Source organism: Haliaeetus leucocephalus, unplaced genomic scaffold (genome assembly GCF_000737465.1).
Source record: "Haliaeetus leucocephalus isolate CR32 unplaced genomic scaffold, Haliaeetus_leucocephalus-4.0 Scaffold362, whole genome shotgun sequence".
Lineage (NCBI taxonomy): Eukaryota > Metazoa > Chordata > Aves > Accipitriformes > Accipitridae > Haliaeetus > Haliaeetus leucocephalus.
Window position 1 is genome coordinate 9,495,259 of NW_010972798.1, and position 19,731 is coordinate 9,514,989.

Below are 19,731 nucleotides of genomic sequence, written 5' to 3' on the forward strand. Positions count from 1 at the left end.
TACAAAACACCCTCCTTTTCTAATGTTTATCTTACAGTAGCGTTGGTCTACTAAAAATGCACTAATTAATTTCTTCCTGAAGTTAATGCAGTCCTTCTAAGGTTATTCCTGTTGTCCCTGAGAAATAAAATTTAAAAAAATAATAATTCAGGACATTGGGTTTCTGTATCGCAGTTTGCAAAAGTAAGAGATTAGAGGAATGGTGATGCTACTGAAAATCTTTCCACTCCCACGACTGTCTGAATCTTGAAAGAAAAAAAGAAAAAAAACAACAACAAAACCCTAGACCTTAAATTGTAACCTAATCATCTTGATCAGAGCAATAAATAAAACAAATGTGAGGCAAGTATGCGTGTGAGAGTGCAGGACAGAGAAAGGTTTAGGGCAAGGATCAGTGGAAAATCTTTAGAAATGATGTAAGAGAAAGCAAAGGCAGGGATTGGAGTTTGTAGCCTACAGCAGAGACTATAAAAACTCTGAAAGAAAGCTGAACATTAGGGATAAGTTAGGGGGAAGAACATAGCAGGACCATTAAGGTTGGAATTGCTTGTATCCAATGCAAGGTAAGAGGAGTGAGGACAGGGATGGGTTGGGGATGTTTTGTGTGTCTTCTGCTCTGTTTACAGAAGCTTTCTTCCCTTCTGTGCTTTCTTCCTTTTAATTTTTTTCAAGTTTTTTTGTATTAACAGGCATGCACAAGGTATACATATGCCCATGTCTGAAAAGGTTCTAGTTTGGGATTAAGATAAGGTGCCTATCACCTAGTATTTTTGGTACTAAAACTGAACTAATAATATTCAGTGGAAACTTATTTCCTTCAGCTAATCAGCCAATATTTAAACAAGATGTGTCAGTGCATTTTACAACAGTGAATAGTTGCTTTCATGCTTTTGCAGTGCTTTGCAGTAAACTGCTGTCTGGTTATATTGTTATGGATTTTCCTCTGTATATATTATTGTCAAATACATATTACTTCTTAAAATAAGCTGAAGAGCTATGACAGAATAACTCCTTTGCATTACTAAATACCATATGTGGTAGACAAGTTTGCTGCATGTAATATATTGTAAAACACAAGATAAATGATTTAGGGAAAGTCTTTAATTTATGGATCTGCAAAAGGGTTTTATTATATCCCATATTAGATAAATGTTGATGCCCATTCTGCCACATTCCTGCAATAATAGAATAACCCTGCAAAAACATTCCTACACTAACAGAGTAATTATCATTATCCAGTAATCTGACTACTTCAGCTTTGTACCACTGTAAATGAAGGCAGACTCTGATTCAGTGATAGTCATTGCAATTTCTCCATTCTGAGTTCAAAACTATTTCACTCTTTCTTTTTGCCTCCCAGACTGGAGTTGTACAAGTAAATACATGTGAATAACCTTTGGTTTAGATGTCTAGAGGCTACAGCAAAGTTCAGAATCCACTAATTCTTGAAGCACAAGCACACAGTGCCTTCAGCTTTCCTTACTTGGCTTTTCAATTTGGAATGACTGTCCTCTCATGGGGAATGCAGAGCTGAAAGCTGAGGAGCTGCGGGAACATTTTGTGCCCCTGCCCACTGATTCACTCAGGAAGCCTGGGGCAAATTATTACATTTATCTGTCTCTGCTCACCTGTATTCAAAATGCAGCTCAACCTACTTTTCTTGTAAAATACTTTGAATCTAATGAGAAATAACAGGAAAAAAACCCAAAACCCCAAAATCCAACCAAGAACATCTGTGGTGTAAATTGTAAATGATGGGAAAACTGCAAAATGTATCTGGCTGGACCAGGTGTTCTTCAGTATTTATAAATACCTGCCACACTGATTTCAGCAGATTAGGAATTCTTTTTCACTCTTTGAATGAATGACAAGTGTACCTCTGTGGGCTTCTTAAAAAGCAAATTAAAAAATTTGAACCATACAACAGTTGTAATAGCTCTCTTGATTGACCCTGACAAAGATTGCAAGTGATTGCAGCTTTCCTTTTCTTCTTAGTCAGCCCACAGAAGCAGATTACTCTCTAATTTCCATTTGCAATGCATCTTCACCAAGACTTTTCTTCTTCAAGTAATATGCTTGATCGGAACATTTAAGTGTTTATCCAGTAAATCAGCATCAGTGTTTGAGTCTCATTAAGAAGTTCCAATGCCATTCTTGTCTCTTATCTTGAAGTTTATCTTCAAGCTTATCTTGAAGGCATATCTTGAAGGATATTTTTACTAGACTTTAAATGGCCTATGTTTTTATATTGATAACATATTCTGCTAATATACTCTTCATATGAGGTATGAACTTCCATTTATCACTCCAACACTGTTAGGAAAGGAGATAATTTTTCTAATATAGAAAACCACAATTTATTTCTAGATTTTTTTGACAGAAAGGTTTCTTAAATGCTGAACATGGCAGTCTAACAATGAATAGTTTTTATTTCTCATGCTAAAGATGAAGGAAGAAAGCAAGCTAAATGTAAAGTTGTTAGAAACGTTAAGAGAAGTTGGCATATTCAGTCAGTACATATATAAATAGTGTAGGGCTGAGAGTTTGTTGGCAATGAATAATAGTCTAATAATGTTTTGTTTTCCATTGTGCATACCAGGAATACTGCAGCTTCGTCAATTATCTTACTTAGGAAGGGTGCAAATAGGTTCTTCCCATTAAGAGATATTTTCTTACACTTCATAGCATCCTTCTTATTTAATAGTCCCTAGGCTTCTGGATGGGTTTTATCACTTCTGTTTGTGTCTTCTGCTTCATGGTCTCCTACTTTTATGGTATTGATGTGAGTTTGGGGGTTTTAATTTCTAAAATCTATTGCTAAAAATGGATTTATTACACAGTATAGCCAGTTTTGCAAGATGTCCAACTTGTCTCCTTCCTGTCCATTCTAAGAAAAAGTGTCCTCATTTGTTCTGCATGGCCACTTGGTTTCATGCTCCTCATTCAAACGCAGAGATGAGGACCATGACTGACTGGTCTTCCACAAGTCTTTTTCCACCTTTGCCCATTAATTTTTTCCTGATTCATGCTTGTGTCCATTAAGCAAATGTACCCCAGCAAGGCTGTGTTCATTTGTACACTTTCTGAACTCCGCATGGGAACTCGAGGGCCATGTTTTCAGCCTTTCTTCATATGAGCCATGCAATTTGTGTGCTGCTCCCACAAATGTTGCATCTTCCATGGGCAGGGTCAGTGCAGAGTCTAGTCAAGCCCTGCAGGGACTAAGCCATCGCTGAATCTGTTTTATCTGAGTACAGATGGTAGGAACAGTTGTATACCTGAGCATCCTCTGACCGCATCTGCGTCTACCAAAAGTGGAGCTATCAGTAGCTGAGTCAGCATTTACAATAGATACTTCAGTAAAATACAGGCAAAGATGACTATCATGGTGATATGTAAACATGTCAGGGCCAAACACTGGAAATCATATTATTACAGTGAATGCAGTTATTGGAGTGATGACTTTGAAAAGCAATGACTAACCTGAAGTGCCTTCTTGAGAAATCTTTAAGGAACTTCATTTTCAGAAAGTGGAACATCCTTGGCCTTGAAATACTGTCTGACAAAATGTTTCATTTGGGACACAGAAATACCTAGGCATTATCTCAAATCACTAGTCGTATGCCTCTTGCATAAGTTCATGAATTTTCTGTTCTCTCTGGTTACATCAGATGAAACCTACCTGCATCCATTTATCTACATAGTTGGGAAACTGAAAATACAGGGAAATTTACATTGTAGAAGTTGACAGTGTCTGTACCGTATATTGTATATCTAATAAAACATATGGCATTGTTTAAAAATCTACACCTGCTCCAGGAAACACGTTATTAATGACATGAAGTGCCTGACACTGACTGCTTATGTTTTATTTTGCCACAAAGTCCCATGCTTCAATATCTTGCTTCAGTATCTTTTTAGAAAGCAGTATGTACGAAGTGCTCCATATCTCATCTGTGGGATGAGAACAAAAACACCACTTTAACCTATTTTTGGACTCTGCTTTTTTTTCTGAGGGTGGGATTTGTTTTGATTTTTCTTCCTTTTCTTTGATATTTACATGACTAGAAAATTACACTTAAGATATACACAGTCCCTGAGGAGTTTCTGAAATCACTAGGACTTTTGGTATGGGCATATTTTTGGCTTTGTGGTAATGAATATGCTCAGAGGATCCATCCTACAACTTTTAAAAGTAGGGCAAATTTGTTTCAGCTGGAGCAGACTTATTCTCAGAGCTGCACACAAGCAATTTGTAAGTTGTTCTTTTGGTAAGATACTCATCCATCATAATTTTTTTGGCCAAGGTAGATTCCCATCAGGTGTCCAATCCAAGACTCATGAAGCCAACATTAGGACTCAATGGTACGTTTATTAAGATAGGTAGCAGCAGTTAATGTTCTATTTTATGGCGCTGGAGCAGCAACAAAATACCTCAGTAACTGGCTTGCAGACACAGCTGTGATTTCCCCTGGCTGGTTGTAATCTGCATGGTATGATGATCCTCACGGCTACCAGGTGAGGGAGGCTTACCAGTACCATCCCAGTGCTCATGTGGCAGAAGGACTGGAGCCCTAATGGGCACCGTCAGGAGCTTCCCGGTGCCTACGGGACACTCATGCCTTGGCTCTGTATCAGGTCAGCTTGGGAGCATACAGCACAAAACCTCAAGGGCTTCTGGGCTCAGACACAACGTGCTTGTTGTGAGAGCAAGGTCCTCGTTTCATTTGCAGGTGAGCTTGGGCATGTCCCATGTTGGTGTTGCAATAACAAGCAGAGCATAGTCATCAATATAGAGTGGCAGCTGCAGTGAAAGATTACAGTGCAAGGCGTGATGTCTTGCCTCGGTTCTCTTGCTAACAGGCCAGCAAGAAAAATAAAGCTCTTGTGATTTATACTTGCGGAGTAATCTCCACAGTAATGTGAAATATGATAGTTCAAATGGGTAAGAACAATGACAGCTGTTACCATTTTTGACAGGCAATGGGTTTGGAGCTTGGTGATGAATTGTATGCTGTCTGGGGTTTGTTCAGCCCACTTATCTTCAGGATGTCATTTTGTTTTTTGTTTTTTTCTTTAAAAGAAAAACATCTTTTAAGTCCTTTGGTTTGATGTTGGAGACTTAACAGTTTCTGTTTGGTAAAGAATTTTGCTTTCTTGTGATCTTTTCTTGGAAAATGGCTCTGCACAGGCTCCTAAGAAAAAGTTTTGAATGTTTATCCTGCTTTGATAAGGTAGAATAACGTTCTCTCTTTTATCTTTAATTTTATTTTAACTGGACCTGCAACAAAGATACCTAATTATATGAGGAATTCTAGTTTTGACACATTTCAAGGTGAAATGTCACTAAAACATATTTATATGTCTGAATTTCAGACTTGCAATTACATTTAGTGGAGGGTAAACCATATTTTATGTCAGATAACACCAGACTAGACCCTGAGATACTAAAGACCTGTAATTATACCTCAATCCCCTGTCCTACCTCTGTGAAACTGGTGGTGGAGTTTTCCAGAGGAAGGATGGAAATTCAGTACAAGTGGTAAGGGTGCGTCTTGCAAAGGCTTGTGTGGTTGTCAGAGCATTGCTTATTGTCCTTCAGTAACAAATACTGTCAAGTCTCGCTTTAGGTCCCTCTTGGAATGGGTCAGGGTAAAATGTGAATGGGGTGAAGCAATAAGCAGTGCATGGCTGGGAAAGCCCCTTTTAGTAGGAGGGCTCTGCTTACCCAATTGCAACAGATGAGCGAAGGAGAAAAAGCAACAACTGCTTTTAACAGCTAAGACCCTATGACATGGCTGAATGTAGAAAGCTAAGTCCCAGACTGGCAGAAGACAGTGTGATTTTAATTATGTTTACGTAGCCCTCTTTGCACCCTTAATTTTGCAAATGCTTTTCTAGAGCTAAACTGCTCCACTAGAACAACCCTGCTGCTTTCTCCTGCCTCGTCCTATTGCTGCGTGAAAAATCAACACACCAGGATCTTGCTGTACTTAAGTTTTGCTCCCTTTTAAACTAGTAACATTGCTTCTTAGCTACTCATTTTCATGGGAACTAGAGCCAAGCTTTAAGTCCTTACAATTTCCTCGGCTTCTAATTTCACTGGCGTCGAGTTCAGACCAGTTAATCAAATGTCTTTTGTGTTGCAGGTGCCTTAATGTTTATTTTGATTAGTGTACCAGTTGCTATTTTTAGCTCTTTGGTCTTTGGGTTGAATGAATACCAGCACAGACATTAAACCATAATAAACATGTGTTTTTAACCTTGCCATTTATTTTTATGTCTCTGTATCCAAATAATCAGGATGTGGTTACCTGTGAAGGTAGTAGACTACTACTTCAAATTTCAATGCACACCCACATACAAAAATATACACTGTAGAGGTTTACAGCTTTAAAAACACCCAGACAGACCCTTGTCTGACTTTAATGGTTGTTGCCATCGGACTGAGAGACAGTGGTACCACCTGGCTTACTGCTTTGACTTTGTCCTTTGATTTCATGGAACTAAGTCTGCCTCACCCCTACACGATAACCAGCAGCTTTCTTCCTCGCTACTGATCCCTCATGAACAACATAAAAAAAACCAAGAAGATACGCAGTGGGGTAACCAAATAACAGAAGCACATGTAAAATGTATTGAAAAAGCCAAGCAATGAACAGAGTTTCAAGAAACAACACTACAAGTGTTATATCTTTATTTTTTAGAACTGGACTTCAAACACTCTTCTGGGTTTTCTCCTTTGTAGTATGGGGGAAAAGTACAAAGCCAAATTTTTTTTACCATGCGTTTTCTGCCTGATCTAATGGGAAATTTTCTACACAGAGGATAAAACAACTATTGTATATCATAGAAATGTATTTATACATCCTTTCTATCTCCACTTTTGCCAAGTGGAGAGTCAGCAAAGAATGGCAGAATCAGGCTTGAATTATACTCTGGGGCAGGACCTGGAGACAGTGTAATCAGCAAATTAGCAGATATCTTTGGCACTAGAGGCCCTAGCCTAGTTTTTATTCGCATCAGCTGAAATGTTCTGACCTGGGTGAGTTGGAGGCACATAAGGTTTTAAGAGCTAGATCCAAACAAGGGCTTAAACAACGTAGCCTAAACCCACAGCCAAAGATAACCCCTGCAGCAAGCAGCTTCCTCATCCTGAACCTCCCAAAACTTGACCCTCCCTGCGTTATTTAAAGGCTCTGCAGGTATCTGCAGTTCTGCAGCTATGGCACATGGTCAGAACACCACCAGCCTGAGCAATGTATTTCCATGTAAGCTTTTCCCAGGTGTGGGAGCTGGATAATTTTATTCCAGGATCCCAAGAAGATGCTGGAAGTTGTGGCTACCATTAACTCATGGTGAGGACCGGTGAAATGCAGCGTTACTTTCAAAATGCTGTTGGAGAGGTCTGTGATTCCTGTAGCAGCTTTAAGTACCTATCCAGCATGTGGGGAGGTCAGGGTCAGCCTGGGTGGCTATGAGCCAAAGTGTCCCTGCTTACGAGTGAGTGTCTAGTTCATCTGGTTTTAACACAAGTTTGCATTCATTACTGCTTCCACTGCAAGGACTGCTGGGCTATTGTGCAGAAAGGAATTAAAAGATTTGCGAGGCTGTAAAGGAGCAAAGAGGAGGGAGCTGATTCTGCATCCAAAGGTGAAGAGCATTCAGCTAGCACTATCTGGTCCCTGGGTTTTATGCAGTGACTGTAAGATAAAACATATTAACAGCCACAGGAACAGAAGTTCCCTTTGCTTTCACTCCTTTAAGACCTTTAGAGCAAGGTTTCTTTGGGAACGCAGCTGTGAAGTCATTAACAGATTGTTCTCCTTTGCAGATGCTGCAGTTCCAGCTTGTTGTGGTGCATTTGGCCCTCGTGATTACCCTGCTGCAGTGGCACTCTAGCTCAGTGCTCCTTGCAGAGGCAGCTCCAGAGGTAGGTGAATGTTTCTGGTGGCTGTCATGTAACCCTGCTCTTCCTCAGGTTGTTCCTGGCCACAGAACGTGGAAGACACCACAGTATCCAAACAGGGTTGGAAGGTGAACAATTGATATTGACTCTGCAAGTGCAAAGGAGCAGCCTAGTGAAAAGAGTGATGCAAATTGCGTGGCTCTGGGAGGACAGACAGAATGAAGTCTCACCCAGTTTCATGCAACCTCTCCTGAAACACCATGGGATTTTCTGTGTGTTAAAGCACTGTACAGTGACTTTAGGTAGAGAACTTCCTGAAGAGGGGAAGCGGGGGGTGGTAGGGGGGCAGGCAGCAAAGCACACTCCTCTAACATTGAAGGGAAGGTTTCATCTTCTTCTTAAAGACAAATAATAGCATGAGAAGTCTGCAGCTTTCAGAAGCCATAAGGAGATCCCTGAGAGAAGACCACCTGCACAAAATTTACAAATTAAAGGAGACAGAATAGACTAGGAGAGGGAGGCAGCAAAGTAACTTGCCTAAGCTTGGAAAGGAAAGCAGCAGATTAAATGGGAGAATTGTCTCATGTTTCATCCAGGACAATATGCAGGGTTTGCACCTGAAAATACCTCTACCGCATTCTCTTTTTTTATGTCATCTTGACATAAAACATATTTGTCAGGAAAGGTATTTATGTAACGGTTTTATGCCATAAAAAATCAAGGATCTAAAAGTTTGATCAAAGTAGCACTGTTTGGCTGTAGGGTCTTTACATAGGTTTTTAAGATCAGCTTAGAAGTTAGATGCGTACTGAAGAATACTGCTGGATCCTTCTACCTTGCTCTCTGTCTTCAAATGAGCATGCTCTGATTATACAAAATAATATTTGTTATAGAAAACAGAGCTTGGGGGAACCACTCCCCACATCAATGCTGCAGCAGCTGCTGTTCTGGTGCCACAGAGACCTGGTACCCTGTCTCTATCAGTGAGAGATTTTTGTGAAAAGAATATAAGAGCAGAATATCTTCAGAGACCTCCTGATCCAGAGATTTGCACTGGACCAGGGCATGTTTTAGCTGCTAATGGGCCTGAATTTGTCTTCGAAACAGTTTAAAATCTTGGTATCCATGACATCCTTTGGCAATGCATTCCACTTCATCTATGTGCTGTGTTTAAAATGTAGCTCCTTATATTTACTTTAAATCACCATCTGGAGACTTCACTGGGTGGACTGAGGAGGTTTTTTTTTTTCTTGAGGAAAAAATTACTAGTCTTTATTCACCTCTTTGCTGTTCATAAATTTACAAACCCTCCACTGTGCTCCTGTACCCCACACTTACCTCTGCTTAGCTGTGAAATTGTACTTTGTTCAGTGGTTCACCATAGGAAAACTTCTGATTATCAGTTTAGCTGTCTCTTTACTTCTTAGAATTGTATTATATCCTTTTTAAGACAAAGTAAGTGGGACTGCACAAAGTACTCAAGAGCAGAGGCTATTTTTGACATTCTAGTTTCAAGCATTATTGTAGATATTTATCCCCATTAACGAGAGGGAAGAGTTCAGTCTTTTTTAAAGGCATAATTTTGTTGCAAACCTCTATGAAAGTTTTATAACCCTGAAAGGGAACAGGAAGGATTGCTCAGTGCACTTGAGGCTTATAAAAAGTAAAGTCAGAGGACAGTACGAGATCCTTTACAAAAGTATTAACAGTGCTACATCATTTGTGTGATCATTGTGGTCGTTGTGCTCCTCCTTCTATAGAGATCACAGTTTTATACACTCCATCATGGGTTATGCCACCCATCAGTAGTGGGCAACGTCACCGCCACAACTATGGTGTGGACCACAGTAGAGACAGGCTTATTACATCGTTCATGTGATAGCTTCCTTTACATTTGTACTAAACCCACTGTGTATGAATAAGAAAGATAGTGGCGTGCTTCTAAAGATAGATGAAAACCTGCTTCAAGGCATATAATAAAATTTTTGGTTAGATATTTTTATCCAATTCTGTGAAGATCAAGTGGAGCAAGAAGGCAAACATTTCATCTGAAGAGAGAATGATTTGAGCTTAACACCTGCTTTTGTAGACTAGCTGCTGCCCTATATTTTTCTGTTATTTGCAGAGCAGCTATTTCACTTTGGTGTCTTTCATTTCCTTCTTGATAGACCACAATATTCCCAGTTATTCTGGATAGCAAAGTAGAGTTTGATTTTTGAAAAGCTGTTTAAGCCTAATGTCATAACTAAGGTTCAAAATGCTGTGTCGATTCAACATACTGTTCTTTCCTTTCCTCCTCCCCACAGAATGTTATTGCATAAATTCTTTGAATGTCAGTGCTGAGTTTTTTGCATAACAATTAATTAATTTTTTAGCTTTGGATGGAAAATTCTGTATAAGTTTTCATTACTATTTATTAGCATTCATTTAAAAAACGAAAATCAGTTTCCTGAAAAATATCAGGATGGATATTGGAGTCTGGTAATGGTGATTGCATTTTTAAAAGGGATTAAATTACTCAGCTCATGCTATAAGGGATACTGATCACACTGCTGAGATAGGGGTAGTGGGCTGGCCTACAAAAACAGGCTTTGTGAAGTAAAAAATGTTGGTAATTCTTGTGATAATAATGAAGGTGAGTTCAGTCTATTAAAAAAAAAAAATCCCAACCTTTTATGGCAAACTCCTGTGGGTGGAAAATGGCCACACTTCACAGAAGGAACTTTGTTTTAAAACTTTGTCACAGGTTCAGTATCCTAGAGATTATGTATTTATAGGACTGCTGCTGTGACGCTAGTTGAAATGGTTTTTCTGGAACTTGAGCAGTAAGCAAATACCCCTGCTTTCTTTTGCAGCCTTTGGAGCCTTCTGCTGCTCTGGGCATGGGAGCACATCCCATTGCCAGTGAAGAGAAGTCACCCACCAACCTGGCAGCCAAACTGTTCCTTCTCGATGAGCTGGTGTCTTTGGAGAATGAGGTGACTGAGACCAAGAAGAAAAGAAGTTTCCCAGGATTTGGCTCCCCAATTGACAGAATTTCTTCAACCTCTGTGGATGCTAAAGGCAAACAGAGGTAAATTCTTAGATGCTCCTACCAGTGATAAAGTTGGAAGAAGGCTGTTGGTAGGTGCCCTGGATACAGGTGGGTTAGCTTTAACCACCAGCGGGTTTACTGGTCAGTTGTGAGGGGCCTCTGATCAGGGTACTAGAATCTCTTCAGAAACCGTTCTGGTTGCATGGTGTGTAATCCTTCAGCTGCGATGAATAATACATGCGCTAGTGCATTTACCCCTACAGTGCCGTACAGCTAACAAAGAACATTCAAGCATATGCATTTTTTTAGTACACTTCTTTCCACTGATGTGAACTAATATTCAGTCTAAAACTGCCTTTTTGATCATGAGATTATTTAAAGCAAAAATATGCCTGAGGTTCAAAAGCAGAGGGGCAGGGCTAGGTGTTCCCGAGGCTGGGGTGAAGAGAAGGTATGGTGGTGTGCACATCTTAAATAGCAAGATGAAGAACACATTGTGAAAATGGGCAGACGGGTAGTACAATGAGCTTCAGGACCTCAATCAACTTATGGTAAGCCAGGGCTTAATCAATACAGCAGTACAACAACACATTCACCGTGCACATTTGAAGATAAGTATGTTTATAACAGGGCTAAGCAATGATGCTTGATATGGCCGGGGAGAGCCAGTGAGTTTGGGGCAAAGCTCAAGGGGCTGTTAGCTATATCTGAAAGAGCTTAATTGTCTTGTTCCCTTCTTCTGGTAACTGTCTTCTTTTGGATGGCATTCCCAATGCCGCAAAGTATTTAATAACATGCTTAACGCTTAATCTGGAAGTGGAAAGTATTCACAAGAGCCAGTCGACATGACAAGTATTTTTTTCAAACAGAGTTTTGCAATATTTTCTTGTTGTTTTTCCATTTATCCACCCAGTCCGCTACTCGGACTTTTTGACTGCAGCCAAAAGTGATAAAACATGAAATTCTTAAAACCTTGAGTAGAACTATTCTGTTCTGTATATCTCTTCAAGCGATCAAAACCAGCTCATTCTTTGTTTGCTTTTTAGCATGTTTTGCCTTTCCAAGGGAAGAAATACAGGGTCATTTTTGAAGCCGCCATACCTTTTTTTGCAAAAGTACATGGTATTCCCAATTTGTCTCATGCTTTTTGGGTGGAAATCTTGTTTCATTCTACATGCAGTACAAGGGAAAAAAAACCCACAAAAAAAGGAAATTGTGGTGAAAATTGTCCAAGTTTTCTAACAGCTTGTCTCTGAATAATGAGCTTATGCAAATGAGTGATACACTGCACAAAATTCCTCCTTTCCCAGCATCGATAGCACAGTTTGCAGTTTTGTGTTGAGATTATCACTTTGGGGGAGCTGCTTAGCTTTTACGTTTGGGATTGACTCATTTATTAGAACCATCTGAGCTGCCTTGATCACTGCATTGGTAGTCAGAGACTACCATCAGCATGGACTGCAGATCAGATGAGTGCTACGAAACAGTAGTAAGGCTGTGCCTTTAGGTGGAAACAGGCCGAGGCTGCTGCACTTAGAGGAGTAAAACAGAGGGCTGAGCACCCCATCACTGTTGTGCTCACAGTAGAGAGCAGCCCATTCATTCCTGTACCAGCTGAAATGGTTACCTTTAGAGACCAGGTAATGATTTTTGAAGTGTGAAAGCTGTTAAATAGATTCAGCCCCCCCCTGAATTAATACAGTGTGCGTAGTGCCTGGCAACACAACAGAAACTTTTGGAAAAGAGCAGATCACATATAAGTCCACTTACCAGATTGTTCTGGCACCCACCAGTTACAGGAGGGCCCAGATCCTAATCTCGCTCATCAACATCAATTTATGAAGCTCTGAAAGCACGGGAAAAGCATCCAAGAAGACATGCGTCTTCAAAAGAGGTAGAAAGATCCATAGATAGGTGGAGAGAAAGAGACTCTGGGAATCTTAGAAAAGCCTGCTTTAAACAGAAAACATCACTTTGTCCCTAGTAAGTGCTGAAATATGCACAGTCTGGGAGATGGAAACGGCAGGGGAGGGAGCGGGGGCTGTCCTGCTGTGGCTCGGGATGGCCACAAGAGGGGAAGCTCCGCTGCCTGCTGCCTGCCTGCTGCCTGCCTGCTGCCTGCTCAGCCTCTCCCGTGGGCATGACTTCACCTTTTCCTTCTCTGTTTAACTACAGAGCACCCCCACCCCCCCCAATCCCACCTGGATTCCTCCTTGTATCCAGCCCGGCTCAGGATGACTCCAGCAGCCCAAGTGTCCCACTTGCCCCCCACCAGCTTGTGCCCACACCTTGGGCGGAGAAGACCACTGCCCTTGAGGGAACAGACTGAGGATCTTTCTTTCCCTTTGCTCTCCCTATGGCTTAGTGCAACGGGGATACATGGGTGTTTGAGGAAGGGACAGCGAGGGCTATACAGACGGCTCCCCTTCATTCGCGATGTTCTGTGGCTGCCCCGGTGTGACATTTGTGGTGCTCCCTCCGTATGTGGTGCACTGCCAGTTCCCATTTCTTGACCTCGTCTGAAAAGTAGCTAGAAAAGAGGCGGTATGAAATGGGCTGCCGATGCTGGAACGATGCCTCTGGGCTTCAGCCTGCGCCCGAGAGGTGTGAGGAAGGGAGACTGCTCCGTGAGACCACGGACTAGACAGATAGTCCTGGGTGGGGTGTGCAAAGCCCCCAAAGCCCCAGCCTGAGTGAGTGTGGCAGTGCTAGCACGTAAAGTTAGACTCCAGTGCACCATAGCATGCTCTTCTGCCAGTTACTTTGCATTTGCCAACTTACAGAACAAAATTTCTTTTTATTTGTGTTCCTTGACAAGGACAGATAGAGAAAAGAGTTCATCTTCCAGGGCTTCTCTTGGACCTGCATTTCACTGGCAAGTATTTCCAAGGGCAAAAGTTGAGGTTATTCTCAGCTGCAGAAAATCTCACCATTTCCCCCATTAACTAAAATAAAACTTCTGCTGGTGGAAAAAATGCTCAGAAATGCTGAATTAAGATGGGAAAACTTTTTGATATTAGAAAAAAGGTAATAAAATATTCCTGCATAGAACTTCTTTCACGCTTTCCTCATGGTCTCATTCATCAAATCATCAGGAAATGTACCATATGGAGGAAAAAACCCCAAAACTAAAACCCTCCCATTTTCAATCTCAACAAAGGGTTACTACTATACAATTTTAAGAACAGTGCATTGGAGGAGACCCCAGAGGAAAATCGTGCTAGGGCTCCTTTGACTTGTCCCCTCTGTTACTCTGCAATACTTTCTACCTCCTTGCTTATCTTAGCCCCAGTTGGCCCTGGAAATTTCAAAGATCCAGACTAATGGGGCACCTGAAGTATGTGATATTATGCATGAAACAATTCCCCTTTATACATGCAGTGTATCTCCTTCCTTTTATGAATAGCACTTAACCTGTGAAGTTATTTGTTTGCTGCCAAATGAAAACAGGGAGAGTGGATCAGCATCAGCCAGTCTGTAAAACAGATGCAACTACTGCCTATTCTTCTGTAAGACAAGTGAAGCATCTTGTTTTTAAACACTCACATCTTTGGCTGCTCCTGTTTGAACAGAACAGCTGTTCTGTTTGAACAATAGGTTGTTAGTGGGATGCGTGGAGAATCAAAGATATAGTAACACTTTGATTATTCCTATGATGTCTTTCCCCAATTCTTTCCCTCCTTCTTTGCTTTTTTTTTTTTCCCCCATGCAGGAAAGTGGTTGAGCTGCCTAAGAGACGGTTTGGAGTTCCTCTTGACCGGATCGGAGTGAGCCGTCTTGGCAACACCAAGGGTTAGCAGTTCCTGCAAGTAAGCCAAAGTACTCTGGGTGTGGGCAGGCTCGGAGAACCCCACCTCTTCTCAGTTACTTGGAGGTATTCAGGTCATGCCTGTAGGCTTGGAAAGAGCGGCTTGGGGAATGATGGCTTCTTATAACGTGGATTGTGACTGTCAATTAGTACCCCCCTACAAAAAAAAACAAGTATTCCTAACATTTTCATCTCCTGTAGACCACCTTACAGTGTGTTTGTCCAAGCCTTGCATTTCTGACATGGGAAAATGTAATGTTTACTGCTTTTCTGCCTACAGGTGCTTCTGTTCTGAATGATTGATGCTGTATTGGAAATATTACAGAAATACGGAAGATGCATCACAGCATGTTTTGTCATTGACTAATGATACAACACTCAAGGAACTGACCTCCTGCAAAATCTGTTTCACATTGCATTTTACAAATGTTGCATTTACAAATAATAACAAATTCAATTCATCAGGTCAGAATGCTCTCACAGTTGTGCACGGTGTCACTGATAGGAGGGAACAGAAAATATGTATATAGTTTAATTGCATGGCATTTATTTCTTAAACTTGCAGACGTTCATTATCCTAGCAAGGACTGTTAGATTTTTTTTGATTGAAAATAAACTTCCAGAGATGCCAACAGCAGTCCATGAAAAGCAGACAGTTTGCTTTGCACATTTCTTTCAAGAGGGTGTTTGTTTGGTAGATGAAGGGAGGATTTAACAGTTACGGGACAAACGTAGAATTTATTTGAACTGCTGTTCAGGAGAAGATGTCTACTGACTTCACCAGGAGTTAGCGTGAATAAGAACTGTGACAATACTTTAGTGTTTGTCATGATGGTTTTAGTAGTCTTCCTCTTATCTCTGCACCATATTTAGACATGTTTTCATCATATGGCAGATCCTGAAATGTGGTAAGACTTCTAGTTTCCTCCTCTAAGCTGATGAATACATTTCACTCCTCCCTATGCATAACGTAGGATAGCGTCCAAATATGAAGTCATCTACTTCCTAGGCCATCTGCATCATATGCCTTATTTTAGCCTCTTGATGTGTGCATGGGGCATACTCAGACATCCAACTCTAAAAGTTCAAGTATTTCTCACTCTGGTAAAATGTAAACATGTCCTCTCCACTTCATTTCAGAGTAAAACGGGTTATCTTAAATCCTGTTTCATGCTTTTCACTTCTTTCCAGACTACAAAATATAGCTGAAAAGAGCTGTTTGCTGACATCTTAACGCTCAGATTCCTAGCTGATATTTTCTAAACTCACACGCTCCTTCTTGGGCTTTGGTCCATGTCAGCTAAATTCCTTGGATTGCTCTTCTTGGGTATAAATCATCCTTAGCATTGCAAAGGAAGATCCACTGAGAAAGGGATTATGCAGGACTAAGAAAAAAAAAAATTATTCTTCCCAAACCCCCTGTGTTAGGCAGAGAGTAAGGCTGGAGATGGGAATTAAGCGCTGATTTCCTAATGTTACATGAGGCACCAAGCACCTGGCCATTAGCTAGCAAAATGGGGAAAAATACAGTTGGCGTCTGGGTCAGCTACAGGAAAGGAGTTGGAAAGTCAATGAGTCTTCGAAGTTAAAGCTATTGTGAGGATGGGGACTTTGGGGCAATTGCCCCAGATCAGGCCGTGGTGGGAGATGAGGCTCCCACTCAGAAGGGCAGGTAGCATCCAATTCCTGTCTGAGAGGGGCCAGTGCTCAGCCAGAGCATGGGCCTTTCCCATTTTCCTTCTTGCTTACAGCCCTGCCTTGAGACCAGGGCTGGCCCAGTCACAGAAAGTCTGCAAGAAACTTTGCTTTTCTTGACATCCCCAACATAGGCTAATGCTGCTGAGAGCAGCTGCACAAACCAGTGAGTCACATCAAGAGGTGCCCCCATCTTTCCCATCAAGCAGAGCACTCTCTAGCTGAGTTAGGTGATCGTTCCTCCTTCGGTGGGTGAGTTGTCAGTACTTGTGTGTGAGGTGAAGCACCGCAGATGCTTTCCAGGCCAAGTTCTTGAAAGCCATAGAAAGAAAGAAGGGCTGTAAACCCATATGTGGTCATCGTGGGGTTTTGGTCCCTGCTTTTCCCCTGATCCCACTCCCTGTTTTCTGCCTTTAAGCTCGCAGGTGAAGGCTCTGAGAGCTGGATCGAGTGGGTGCATGTAGACTAGGTGACTTGAGACAGGATCTTCTGTCCGTGCTAGAAGCGAGTCTGCAAATGCAGTCCCAGGCAAGCCCAGACCCTGTCCTCTGCAGTGCACTGCCATCACCTACCCTGAGCCCACCCTGCGGTTTAGTAAACAGTTGTCTTCTTGCACTGAGCTCATGCAGACAGCCTGCAGATAATCTGCTTGCAAGGTAGCCATATGTATGGGGCATGGGCAGATTATGGAAGTGATGACCTGACCACTCATACAGCTGTCTGTCAAAAGCAGCATGGACAGAGTCATTGCATGATGTATTTTGGGAGACTCAGATCAGAGGAATCCAATGCTAACACAGAGGCTTTGCAAAGACACTGCTGGATCATAAAAGTATTTAACAGTTGGCAGGTATTAGCCTAGGCTTCCAAATAAAGAGGGGTTTTAAAGCCTATAAGTTGTGTGCAGAAATGCCCTCCATCTGAAGGGTGAGGTGAAAGCAAAGCACGACAGAGGTGTCTGTGGTGGTGTTGCGTGGAACACAACTGAAGCTGGAAGCTTCAGTCCTGCTCTTGGCTCCCACCTCACTGCGTGGATTACTTGGGAGAAAGCAACAGCCTTTCTGTTCCTCTTCCCCATCCACCACAGAGCACACTGAGACCTTCTGTGGCTCAAAAAGCACTCTTTCAAATCCATAAGTTGGCAGAGGCTGTTTAAAATATGATGATGTCTGAAAGGCTGAACACCACAATTTGTTTTTGTAGACAATATTGGATAGCTTCAGTCATTGTGCATAGCATAGAGGTCAACAAATGTGAAATGAGGCTATACGGCAGCATCCGTTGCACGCTAGATTTGCCCTGTGCTGCCTGTTTGCAAATCTGTTCAGATGCCTGTGAGGATTTTCTGCTAATAAATCAACATGGTCTGCTAGAATGTCTAAGGGAAATCCCTTTAATTATTGCCTGTGGGTCATTAACTTTAGCAAGAGCAACTGCCCAAGCATGGGTAAGGTGTGAGCAGCCATGATGTGGAGGTGGCACCTGAGGAAGAGAAGAGTTTCTGTTCTGCATGTTTAGGAGAAAGGACAGGACCCCTACAGTGATGTGTTGAGGGTGAGTTGTGGGAGAGCATCACCACCTTTGCTTTGAATTAGTAAATGAATTGCATTCAACACTTATTCGTCACTCCAGCAGAAGCAGCTAACACAGCAACATATAGTGCCTGTGAGGAAATAGTGGGGTAGTCTGGGTACCATGAGCACTTGAGTAACTGTGCTGATAGGATGTAGCACACCATGTGGGCTACAGATCACTGCTATGCAGCATGGTGCATTGCACTCCAGGAAATTCCTGTGTGTAGGATTAGAGCAAGCTGTTAAATAGCCACAGACGCTGTATTCCTTTTCCTGACTTGCCTATGAGCTGTCAGACCGGGTCGGCAAGGCACGGCTACAGCTAGCAGGTAACAGATGGAGCCTGCTGCTCTGGCCTTTCATTGCACTGGGATTTCCTGCAAGCTGAAAGCATCTGAGCTGAACACCAGCTTGGGGCACCCAGTGCAGCTCTTGTAATACACCTCCCTTTCAACTGGAGCACCAAACTCTTAAGGAAAGAGGGACCCTTCTCTTGGCAATAGGCTATAATTATTTGCTGGATTTGGTGGGGTTGTCAGGGTATGGGAAAGTATGCTCCCACATACCTTTTCACTTACACAAAAGCAACAAAAAATGGGAAACGTGTTCTGAATCACTACCAAGGAAATAACAAAGAATTAATGTTAACAGCAAACTGTATTTTGCATGTCATTAGACCTCACTGATATAATCAAGCTGGTTTTATTCCATAGATGCTGGCTTTGGCCTGTAATAGGATGAATAGATCTCCTGTTAATGAAGTACATACAAGGTACTGCTGTGGTAAGCGTGTGCCTCTTGCCAGAGCCCAAGGCAATGAATGTAGCATGGTAATTACAGCTTTGGGAGAGGTAAAGTTTTGAAGAATATGTAGTATGCAAGCTACAGTTAAATAGCATGACTCGACTGGGCTGGAGAGACAGTTCAATTCTAGTCAAAATCAGTCCACACATTCACAGTGGCTACCAGATTCTGCTCTTATTTACACTGTTGGAAACCTCAAAGGTAACATCAGGATTTATTCTGCACCCTTGGGAACATGGGCCTTTGTTTTTGCAAATAAACATGGATAACACGACTTAAGATGAATATATGTAGGAACCACTGATGGATTGTGATCTCTTCCTTTTGGACAGGAGCAGACATAATTCTGCAGTAGAAAAAGCCAGCCAGCATCTGCACTGACCAGCCAGATGAGCCAAAAATCTCTGCCAAAACATCTCTTTGAGGTGAGTAGGCAAAAATCAGCGAGTCTGGTCCAGTCCTATGAGGATAGCAGCTCACACATACCCATGAGGAAGACCCAACTCTCATTCCTAATTCTGCTCAAAAGGAAGGGCCTCTTCCTCGGGCACATTAAAACAGGCCAGTGTTGCTATACTAGGTGGTTATTGGGAGCCTTTTTCCCATTGTAAGCTTCACATGAACATTCAGGTAACGAGACCCTACATCAAGGCAAATGTGCTGCCCTTTGGGCCTCTTCAGGAGGTGAGAAAGAAAACAGCACGTGCTTCTGTGCAACAGAAAATCTTTATTGGAATGACATCCAAAGGATCCAGACTTCTGTGCCTGTCCTCCCCCAAACCTACTGTGTACGCTGACGGGCCACGGTGAGGAACAGCTCTGGCTCAGCAAGCCGAGGCAGGCAGCCCTGAGCCCTTCCCATTACACCCAGTCCGCCTTCCTGTCCCAACAGCGGGTGTTAGGTCAC

The 19,731-nt window shown here is 42.0% G+C and overlaps 1 protein-coding gene across 1 annotated transcript; it reads left to right on the forward strand.

Annotated features, from left to right (window-relative positions):
- The first annotated feature begins 525 nt into the window (after positions 1 to 525).
- OSTN (osteocrin) lies at positions 526 to 15,907 on the forward strand. The gene is made up of 5 exons (XM_010573075.1): positions 526 to 563; positions 7,835 to 7,933; positions 10,765 to 10,982; positions 14,656 to 14,752; positions 15,032 to 15,907. The coding sequence occupies exons 2-4, from the start codon at positions 7,835 to 7,837 to the stop codon at positions 14,738 to 14,740; spliced, it is 402 nt and encodes a 133-aa protein (XP_010571377.1). The 5' UTR covers positions 526 to 563; the 3' UTR covers positions 14,741 to 14,752; positions 15,032 to 15,907.
- Positions 15,908 to 19,731: the final 3,824 nt, after the last annotated feature.

Bases quoted from the DNA above. Each gene is read 5' to 3' on its own strand.
- OSTN (XM_010573075.1), top strand. From the start codon at position 7,835: ATGCTGCAGTTCCAGCTTGTTGTGGTGCATTTGGCCCTCGTGATTACC. The intron at 7,934-10,764 runs GTAGGTGAATGT...TTTCTTTTGCAG, and splicing joins TTGCAGAGGCAGCTCCAGAG to CCTTTGGAGCCTTCTGCTGC. The intron at 10,983-14,655 runs GTAAATTCTTAG...TCCCCCATGCAG, and splicing joins GATGCTAAAGGCAAACAGAG to GAAAGTGGTTGAGCTGCCTA.